Source organism: Salvelinus sp. IW2-2015, linkage group LG9, assembly GCF_002910315.2.
Source record: "Salvelinus sp. IW2-2015 linkage group LG9, ASM291031v2, whole genome shotgun sequence".
Taxonomy (NCBI): domain Eukaryota; kingdom Metazoa; phylum Chordata; class Actinopteri; order Salmoniformes; family Salmonidae; genus Salvelinus; species Salvelinus sp. IW2-2015.
Genome location: NC_036849.1, coordinates 29186741 through 29197917, shown reverse-complemented (window position 1 = coordinate 29197917; position 11177 = coordinate 29186741). Strand labels below are relative to the sequence as shown.

Here is an 11177-nt window from a genome sequence, read left to right as displayed (position 1 = left end):
CCTGGTCTTTGTGGTTGAATCTGATGGCCTTGAGATAGAAGCTGTTTTTCAATCTCTCTGTCCCAGCTTTGATGCACCTGTACTGACCTCTCCTTCTGGATGGAAGCGGAGTGAACAGGTATTGGCTCGGGTGGTTATTGTCCTTGATGATCTTTTTGCCTTCCTGTGACATCAGGTGTTGTAGGCGTCCTGGAGTAAAGGTAGTTTGCCCCCGGTGATGCGTTGTGCAGACCGCACCACCCTCTGGAGAGCCCTGCGGTCGTGGGTGGTGCAGTTGCCGTACCAGGCGGTGATACAGCCCGACAGGATGCTCTCAATTGTGCACCTGTAAAAGTTTTTAAGCCTCTTGAGGCGCTGTTGCGCCTTCTTCACCACCCTGTCTGTGTGCGTGGACCATTTCAGTTTGTTGGTGATATGTACACCAAAGAACTTAAAACGTTCCACCTTCTCCACTGCTGTCCCGTCGATGTGGATAGGGGGGTGCTCCCTTTGCTGTTTCCTGAAGTCCACGATCATCTCTTATGTTTTGCTGACATTGAGTGAGAATATTTTCTGTCACACCCTGATCTGTTTCACCTGTCTTTGTGATTTTCTCCACCCCATCCAGSTGTCGCCCATCTTCCCCATTATCCCCTGTGTATTTATACCTGTGTTCTCTGTTTGTCTGTTGACACTTTTTTTGTGTCTCAGCTCCTGCTTTTTCCAGTCTCTTTTTTCTCGCCCTCCTTTTTTTGACCCTTGCCTGTCCTGACCCTGAGCCTGCCTGCCGACGTGTACCTTTGCCCCCCTCTGAATTACCAACCTCTGCCTTACCCTGACCCTGAGCCTGCCTGCCACCCGGTACTGTTGCCCCACCTCTGGTTTACTGACCCCTGCCTGCCTTGACCTGTCTATTGCCTGGCTCTGTTGGAATATTAAACTATTGTTTATTTGACATGATCTGCATCTGGGTCTTACCTTCATACCTGATAATTTTCCTGACACCACACTCCGAGGGCCCTCACCTCCTCCTCCCTCCTCCTTACAGAGAAACAACAAAACATTGTCAATAGGCTACATTCTGTAGCTTGATCAAATGTATTTACAATCATACATCCTGTGAGTCACTAAACAGTACATCAGTACTTCAGAAATATAAATGTATTAACATGTATATTATATAGCCTATGTAAATATGATAGCCTGCCAGCTGCCTGCTTCAATTTGAACCAAAATAACCAAATACATGTAGTATTCTTTCTGAAATGTATCATGACAGAAATGGAAGGCTGTCTACGCCTGCCTTGGCTTACCAAACTACGTTGACAAGAAAGACCCCTCCCTTCACAGCAATGAGGCAGGCGCTCAAATATCCGCCCATAATCAAGCTGACAGCAGAATCCGGTTGATCACTGACAGCAAGGGKACGAACAGCTCAAGACCAGACGAAGCGCGCGCATGGACACGGATGGGATGTTGGCAACATTACGCAGCAGGAGAGTGATGGAAAGTACCGAACAGAGTCGATAGTGGGTGAACTTATAAGGCAATTAACTTGCAAGTATGTATTCTACGCACCAAATTGTTTTCTTTTCCCCGCAGTCGATTCTGTAGCCTATCTTTCAGAACCGCCATAAGACCGACTTCTCATCTCAGGACAGTTGAAAACGAAGTCACGACGAAGAATGAAGAAACACTGAAAAATTTAGCCAATTGAGATATTCAAAGCTGCACACGAGTGTACAAAGTCCTCAGCGCAACCCGAAGTCGGTCTTTAAGTTTTTTTTTGTACAAGAGGAAAGAACATGATTCCCCCAGCTAACATCATGCAAGACGAGAGTTTGGGCAAGGAGAACGAGCGCGAGCAGCACGAGAACCCTCAGTCACCAGCGCCCATCGCGAGTCAACAGGAGACAAAGGTAGTGGTACCCAAGAAGGTCGGTTTTTAGTTGATGTGCCCATTCCATGAATCAATAGATCGTGAAATGGTTTAAAATAGATAAAGAACCTGCATGACTGCCTTTCAATCCGTCTGGAACAGCCAAAGATTAGACATGTAGCTTATTTCAATTATTTAGCCAAATGGTCAATTAAGTCTATTTTTATATATTTTAAATGGCTCATATATTGCACATGGTCATACTTGTGCATCATGTTGTAACCAAAAACATGTTCATATGGTATATTCCACCCATTCATACATGTTTCATGTATTAAATATGTGCAGGATCTAAGTGTCTGTCCCACAATAGGCATTCTTAAAGTAAAGTTATATGACGGACATATTTAAACTATATATACTCTGAAATACTATTTTAGGCTACTATGTTGTATTAAAGCTCAAAATCCAATAATAACAACACTAATTGTTCCTGAGTTCGATTTAGTCTGATTTGAGTTTTTCCACAGATTGTTTTCAGCCAACAATATTGGCTTATAACATCCAACCTTGCCAATGAAAGTACAGTATCATATCTAACCTTGCCAATGAAAGTACAGTATCATATCTAACCTTGCCAATGAAAGTACAGTATCATATCTAACTTTGCCAATGAAAGTACAGTATCATATCTAACTTTGCRAATGAAAGTACAGTATCATATCTAACCTTGCCAATGAAAGTACAGTATCATAAAAAGATGAATATTTATGAATAGGACAGACAGATGGACCCTAAAAGTTGATGGGGGTTGCTGCAATTGGGAGCTATAGGAGGGTTCCAGCTCTGCCATTGGCATTTTGTCTAATTGTGTGGTCCACACCTATTTATCTGGGTCACCCATAGCCCTGAGTAAGTACTAGCTATAATTAGCTCTAAAATACTGGACCAGTCACTATCATTATGGTTGTAGATTTTCAGCCAGTTACACTGCCTTCCTGTCCCAAAGCTCTCTGGCTTATGCCACACTTTAGACACGCTTCTCAGTTCTCGTAAATGATCATCTCAAGTTGAGAGAAACCATTTCAGTTTTTCCATTCCCTTTCCTTGGCAGCCAGTTGCTCCAGCGATGGCAAAACTAAACCTTTTTCCCTTTCATCGTTACATTAGTCTGTAGCACTTCCCATCTCTACACATCAGTAAATGTGGTCGCTAGATTGCTATTTGAAGGGATTCTTGGCAGGTATCCTGGAGTAGTTAGCAGCTGTGGGCAAGCAACTGTAATAATTTCTTCCAGGTGTCTCAGTTGGGATGTTATGGTTGGGTTCCTTTGAGAGAAGTGTGTGACTGTGGGTATGCTGATTGCCTTCTGAATGGATAATTAGTTATTAGTCACGTGTCATGATCGTTTTTTATTAATGAGAAACGATACCTGTTCCCAGATTGACACTTACACTAAGTCATTCTAGAATGTTAGAATACTGCATGAAACCATACCTCACACGTGTGATTCAATGCACATGGCACAGGCTGTTGATTTCATTTGGAATGCATAGTAAACCATTTGTAATGCAAGTTGCAGAGAAATAACTAGGCTACTTCTTTAAAGGCACCATATAGGGACTCTTTCACTTGTTTCGATGTGACTTTCATTGTTTTTCCTTTTAAAGGAAAGTTGGGGTTCATAAAGTAAGAAAAGTGAAGTGCCCTATCAAAACTTTAATCAGCCTCTTTGCCAAACCTCCATTTTATATACTCTTGATGAGAAACACTATTTAAGCTGCCTTGGGAAGTTTGTAATTCATGAGATTCCCTGAGGTGTTTTTGGTAAATTAGCTTTTAGCTTGAAATCCCCCCTTCTCATTAGCCCCCTGTGAAGTATGATAGAGTGGCTCTTTTAAAGCTTGTCCATGTGGCTATTGCTCTTGTGATGGATCCTGTATCAACAGCCAGACATTTCCCAACGGGGTTCCCTCAGCCTGGTCTGTTGATTCATTTGTCTTATTATGCCGAGAAAGACCTTAATGTAGAGTTCTAGTATTGAGAAAGAGAACAGTGTAGCCTTCATTGTTTATGACGAAGTGCATTGAGTGGCAGCTGCCTTTATAGAAATATAGCTGAAAGCTCTTCATAGTTTGTTGTATTTTTCATGGAAGGGGTGCAACATACCGGTAAACGTATTTTCTATAGAATATAAAACATGCCAAATAATTTTAGATGGGCGTCTAATTGAAGTACAGTTTTCTTTTTCCTTCCATTAAATCACAGAGCAGTCACATCATTCCCTTATTGAGAGAGGAAGAAAGTACAATATATTTTTGATAGATCCCACCTCTCCAATTCTCTGACTGCTTTAATGTGCACATGTAGGGGCTTTAAGGATTCCAGCCACTAAGCTCATGATAGAGTGGGTAACACAGATGCTCATAAAATATTGACATCTGGTGTATTATGGTTCTCTCTCTGGTCTTAGTAGAGAAAAAAGTGCAAAATGCAATGATAACACATCTGTATTTTGTCCATCTGTCACGTTCCTGACCTTATTTCCCTTTTTTTGTATGTATTTAGTATGGTCAGGGCGTGAGTTGGGGTGGGTTGTCTATGTGTGTTTTCTATGTTGGGTTTTTTGTGTTCGGCCTGGTATGATTCTCAATCAGAGGCAGCTGTCAATCGTTGTCCCTGATTGAGAATCATACTAAGGCAGCCGGGGTTTCACGTGTGGTTTGTGGGTGTTTGTTCCTGTGTTAGCGTTTTGCCACACGGGACTGTTACGGTATGTTCGTTTGTTGTTTTGTATCGTGTATTGTTTTCGTGTTCATTAAATTACCATGGAAACTTACCATTCTGCAAATTGGTCCTCCGATCCTTCTCGCCTCTCCTCGTCCGATGAGGAGGACGACTTAGACTACCGTTACAGAAACACCCACCACCAAAGGACCAAGCAGAGTGGGAAAGGACAGCAGCAGCAGCGGAAACAGACACAGGACTCATGGACTTGGGAGGAGATCCTGGACGGAAAGGGACCCTGGGCAGAGCCAGAGGAGTGTCGCCGTCCCAAGGCAGAGTTGGAGGCAGCGAAGGCAGAGAGGCGCTGGTATGAGGAGGCAGCGCGGCGACGCGGTTGGAAGCCCGAGAGTCAGACCCCAAAAATTATTGGGGGGGGGGCACACGCGGAGTGTGGCTAAGCCGGGTAGGAGACCTGAGCCAACTCCCCGTGCTTACCGTGGAGTGAGAGGGCGTCGTACTGGTCAGACACCGTGTTATGCGTGGAGCGCACGGTTCCCATACGCGTGCTTAGCCCAGTGCGTGCTATTCCACCTCGCCGCACTGGCCAGGCTAGGTTGGGCATCGAGCCGGGTGCCATGAAGCCGGCCCACGCATCTGGTCTCCAGTGCGTCTCCTCGGGCGGCGTACATGGCACCAGCCTTACAAATGGTGTCCCGGGTTCGCCAGCATAACTCAGTGCGGGCTATTCCACCTCGCCGCACTGGCAGGGTCGGGGAACATTCAACCAGGTAAGGTTGGGCAGGCTCGGTGCTCGGAGCTGTTGTACTCCTTCAGTCCGGTATATCCGGTGCCACTCCACGTACCAGTCCTCGCGGTGGCAGCCCCCGACCAGGCTGTCTCTCCGGGTTCTCTCTAGATTGCTCCCGCCTGTCCAGCGCTGCCAGAGCTTCCTCTTCTCAGCGCAGCCAGAGTCTCTCATCTGCCAAGAGCTGTCTGAGCTGTCTGCCTGTCCAGCGTGTCTGAGCTGCTGCCTGTCCAGCGCTGTCTGAGCTGCCTGCCTGCCAGCGCTGTCTGAGCTGCCTGCCTGCCCACGCTGTCTGAGCTGCCTGCCTGCCCAGCGGCGCTCTGAGCTCCTGCTGCCACGCTGTCTGAGCTGCCTGCCTGCCCAGCGCCGTCTGAGCTGCCCGCTGCCCGATCGTCTGAGCGCCGTACTGTCCCGAGCCGTTAGAGCCGCCCGTCTGTCCCGAGCCGTTAGAGCCGCCCGTCTGTCAGGAGCCCTAGAGCCTCGCTCAGTCAGGAGCCGCTAGAGCCGTCCGTCAGTCAGAGAGCCGCTAGAGCCGTCCGTCAGTCAGGAGCCCCAGAGCCGCGGCACAGCCAGGAGCCGCCAGAGCCCGCCAGCCAGCCAGGAGCCGCCAGAGCCGCCAGCCAGCCAGGAGCTGCCAGAGGCCGCCAGCCAGCCGGGAGCTGCCAGACCGCCAGCCAGCCAGGAGCTGCAGAGCACCAGCCAGCCAGGACTGCCAGAGCACGCCAGCCAGGAGCTGCCAGACAGCTCGCCAGGAGCTCCAGCAGCACCCAGGAGCTGCCAGAGCAGCCAGCCAGGAGCTCCCAGAGCCAGCCAGCCAGGACTGCAGGCCACGTGCCAGAGCACCAGCCAGGACCTGCGGGAACTGTCATCATTCAGGACCTGCAGAGCCACCAGCCAGGACCTGCCGGAGCCGTCAGTCAGCAGAGACCTGCCGGAGCCGTCAGTCAGCCAGGACCTGCCAGAGCCGCCAGCCAGCCAGGATCCGCCAGAGCCTGCAGTCAGCCAGGCGATGCCAAAATCGCCCTTCACTCTGGAGCTGCCGGAGTCTCCCGCCTGTCCGGCGCTGCCGGATTTCTCCGTTCATTCGGGACCCATGGCTAGGGTTCCCAGGCCAAGGTCGGCGGCGAGGATCGCCGCTCATAAGAGGCCACGGGGGCGATTAGGAGGGCGGACAAAACATTGTTGAAGTGGGGTCCACGTCCCGCGCCAGAGCCGCCCCGCGGACAGACGCTCACCCAGACCTCCCCTAGATTTTAGGTGGTGCGCCCGGAGTTCGCACTTGAGGGGGGGGTTCTGTCACGTTCCTGACCTTATTTCCCTTATTTTGTATGTATTTAGTATGGTCAGGGGCGTGAGTTGGGGTGGGTTGTCTATGTGTGTTTTCTATGTTGGTTTTTTGTGTTCGGCCGGCCGGTATGATCTCTCATCAGAGGCAGCTGTCAATCATGGTCCCTGATTGAGAATCATACTTAGGCAGCCGGGGTTTCACGTGTGGTTTGTGGGTGTTTGTTCCTGTGTTAGTGTTTCGCCACACGGGACTGTTATGGTATGTTCGTTTGTTGTTTTGTATCGTGTATTGTTTTCGTGTTCATTAAATTACCATGGAAACTTACCACTCTGCAAATTGGTCCTCCGATCCTTCTCGCCTCTCCTCGTCCGATGAGGAGGACGACTTAGACTACCGTTACACCATCCCCAAGCTCTAACTTAAAATAATTATACTTCTCAGTCGGATCCTATTGAAATGGGGAATAGGTATTCCTTAGATAGTGTATTCTGTAACGTCGACGCTGGGAGTCGAGAAACAGGTGGTAAGTTTAATATAACAATGAACATGGAACGATACAACGTAGGAGTAGCGTTTAGACATGAACAAACAGAAACAATACTGCCTGGGGAAGGAACCTATTGGAGTGCCAGATAAAGGTGAGGTATTGGAGAACAGGTGTGCTTGATGATGAAGCGCAGGTGCGAGTAATGATGAAAGCCAGGTGCACGTAATGATGGTTGCCAGGACCGGTGGTTAGTAAACCGGCTATGTCGAACGCCGGAGGGGAGGAGCGGGAGTAGACAGATACGGTATCAGCTCATGTCTTACCCCACCATATCTGTTTAATTCAATAATAACATTGCAATTTGACTTTCAAGATGACACAATTTAGGATTTATTTTCAATTTATCTTGACCATTGTTTCATTTCAATGTCATTACTGAGAAGTTAAACAAACAAAAAAGGCAGCCTTTCTCAGTGAGGAAGAAGACTGGATCTATACATTATAGATAGGTATTTTATTTTCCAATCACCATCTCCTAGAGTCAAGGCTAGACTACATCAAAGCTTCATTGTGAAAAGACAGCTACACTGAACTARCAGAGTACATTGCTCTGTTGGTGGGGGGCTGAATGAATTATTTCCAGATTGACCAGATTGATCAACAAGTCATGGTCACGTACACGCATACTGTCAAAACTCAGTTTCACTGCTGGATTCATTTGGATGGAAAATACAACAGGGGAACACATTGCAAATTGCATTTGACATAATGCAATCATTGGTCACCACAGGAGATTTGTTCATCCAACAAAACATTTTATGATATGTATATGTGTGTTATCCTCAACACTTTCCAGTCATGGAACCTGGAAATCATTGAGGCCAATCGAATGAAAACAGATCAACTGCAGGGACAAATGCACCTAAATAACAAGTTGAAAATAGCCACTCACCCTGGTGTTAGGTCCCCATTACAGATTCAGCCACTGACTTGTGAAATGGAAAATAATTGTTTAATGAGTCCATTCTCTGACCACCATTCACCATCATTTTTAAAGTGCTCTTTAATGTGACGGTGCAGGCACTGACTGGGCAGATATACAGAAGCAATGAAATTATAGTTTGGCGGAGAGTCGTTTTYTTGAGAGTGTCATGACACAAGTGGGAGCGTAGTAAACAATAAGTCTTTCAATATGAGGAAAAACATTTGTAGAGGTGTTAGAGGAGCCATTTCCTGTCTGCCGGGTTGCTCTTTAAGTTATACAAAAAAATAAACAGAAGCAGTAAGGAATTTGTAGAAAAAAAGGAGGAAGGGAACCGTTGCTAAGGTACACAATAGTATGTTTTTGTAGACAGAAGGTGCTAAGGTACACAATAGTCGGTTTTTGTATACAGAAGGTGCTAAGGTACACAATAGTAGATTTTGGTAGATAGAAGATGCTCTTTGGTAAAAGGGATAAATTGGTCATCAAAAAGAAAGGAGGACCGAGGCACTCTTCATAGAATGAATTAAAATGCCTTTATTTGTATGGCATGTTCAATGGAAACATTTTTTTAAACTCTGACATGTTTTGGTTGCATGGCCTCAGGGTGTACAGTAAGGAATTTGTTGAGAGTTTGTCACAACCCAAGTGAGAGTGTAGTAAACAATAAGTCCTTCAAGATGAGGAAATACATTTGTAGAGATGGTAGAGGAGACATTTCCTGTCTCCCGGGTTGCTCTATAAATTATACCCCAAAAAAGAGAAGCAGTAAGGAAATTGATTCAGGTTATGGCCCAGCATGGTAGAAATGATTCCTCCTTGATGCAAAGCGTAACCCGGGAAATTACATTTCCTTTCCATGTGGGGGACTGAACCTATACAGCAGTTTTCTACAAAAGAACTGCAGGTTGACTTTGCAATTTCAGTGGCCACTTACAGTATGAGCGTCAGAAATAGACTTAGAAAAATATGAGTGAACATTCATGAATGTTTTTCTCTTTCAGTTGAAGCTTTCAGTTGAAGACTCTTTCAGTTGAAGACTCAATGTGAGTTATCTTGGAACAGCCCAATGAGAAGTCATAAGGAGTAATAATGCAGAAAAGGATTGTATGGCACCTTGTATAGATGTGGTGCTTATGGAGCAAAGATACCCATGCTACAGTAATGGAACCAATTTGAATTAATTTGATACATACTGTACAATATTGTACGGTAATAAACATGTTCTAAGGTCTCTCTCTCTCTCTCTCTCTCTCTCTCTCTCTCTCTCTCTCTCTCTCTCTCTCTCTGCAGATGCAGAAGTTGAAGCGCTCCCTCTCCTTCAAGACCAAGAGTATGCGCAGCAAGAGCGCTGACAACTTCTTCCAGCGCAACAACAATGACGCCAAGTTATCGACGGAGCTGCTCTCTGACAACAGCAGCAGCACGTGCCAACTGAGCGTGATCGGGGTGGCGGTGGCCCATCCCGTCCAACCCGTCCAACCTGTCCACCCCGTCCACCCTGTCCACCCCGTCCACCCTGTCCACCCCGTCCACCCTGTCCACCCCGTTTACCCAGTCCACCCCATCCACCATGCCCCCCCTCTCTCAACCTCCAACCTGGTGATCTCTAATGCGCCCCCGGCCATCCCGTGTGCCCCACCTTCCTTGGTCTATTCCCCGGGACGCCACCCCCTTGCCATCGACCCCACTGGACACGGCTTCATGGAGCACATCTTCAAGAAGCCCACCTTCTGTGACGTCTGCAACCACATGATCGTAGGTAATGGTCACCCTCCGAACTCAAACAAACATTCACACTGTAGTGTATTGCAGAGAAACCTCAGTGTAGATGCTGCCTTCCTCTGACACCGCCTGGTATAGAGGTCCTGAATGGCAGGAAGCTTGGCCCCAGTGATGTACTGGGCCGTACGCACTACCCTCTGTAGCGCCTTGTGGTCGGAGGCCGAGCAGTTGCCATACCAGGCAGTGATGCAACCAGTCGGGATGCTCTCGATGTTGCAACTGTAGAACCTTTTGAGAATCTGAGGACACATGCCAAATCTTTTCAGTCTCCTGAGGGGGAATAGGCTTTGTTGTGCCCTCTTCACAACTGTCTTGYTGTGTTTGGACCATGATAGTTTGTTGGTGATGTGGACACCAAGGAACTTGAAGCGCTCAACCTGCTCCACTACAGCCCCTTCGATGAAAATGAGGTCGTGCTCGTTTCTCCTTTTCCTGTAGTCCACAATCATCTCCTTTGTCTTGATCACGATCACGGCCAGGTCTCTGACCTCCTCCCTATAGGCTGTCTCATTGTTGTCGGTGATCATGCCTGCCACTGTTGTGTCGTTGGCAAACTTAATGATGGTGTTGGAGTCATGCCTGGCCATGCAGTCATGGGTGAACAGGGAGTACAGGAGGGGACTTTTCACACACCCCTAAGGGGCCCCCGTGTTGAGGCTCAGTGTGGCAGATGTGTTGTTACCTACCCTTTCTACCTGGGGGCGGCCCGTCAGGAAGTCCAGGATCCAGTTGTAGAGGGAAGTGTTAAGCCCTAGGGTCCTTAGCTTATTGATGAGCTTTGAGGGCACTATGGTGTTGAACGCTGAGCTGTAGTCAATGAATGGGAAAGTGTGGGAAATGGCAYTCTGGAATGCAATAGAGATTAGATCATCTGTGGATCTGTTGGGGCMGTATGCAAATTGGAGTGGTTCTATGGTTTCTGGGATAATGGTGTTGATGTGAGTCATGACCAGCCTTCCAAAGCACTTCATGGCTACATCCCAGCTACATCCTAGCATCTATCTACTGACTGAGTCTGTAATACCAACATGTTTCAAGCAGACCACCATTGTTCCTGTGCCCAAGAACACTAAGGTAACCTGCCTAAATGAGTGCTATGGGTCGGTAGTCATTTAGGCAGGTTACCTTAGTGTTCTTGGGCACAGGAACAATGGTGGTCTGCTTGAAACATGTTGGTATTACAGACTCAGTCAGTTGCCAGTTGGACATCGCATGCTCAGAGTACACGTCTTGGTCATCCGTCTG

General features: G+C 47.4%; 1 protein-coding gene across 2 annotated transcripts in view; it reads left to right on the top strand.

Annotated features, from left to right (window-relative positions):
- The first annotated feature begins 1391 nt into the window (after positions 1-1391).
- stac (SH3 and cysteine rich domain) overlaps positions 1392-11177 on the top strand; it is a 57314-nt gene continuing 47528 nt past the window's right edge. Inside the window, exons 1-2 of one of the 2 annotated variants that reach the window (XM_023994867.2) lie at positions 1392-1916; positions 9441-9909. In XM_023994867.2, coding sequence (XP_023850635.1) covers positions 1785-1916; positions 9441-9909 — 601 coding nt within the window. In that variant the 5' untranslated portion in view covers positions 1392-1784. Of the gene's footprint in view, positions 1917-9149; positions 9194-9440; positions 9910-11177 lie in introns of those variants that run through there. The other variant, XM_023994868.2, reaches the window with a different exon arrangement.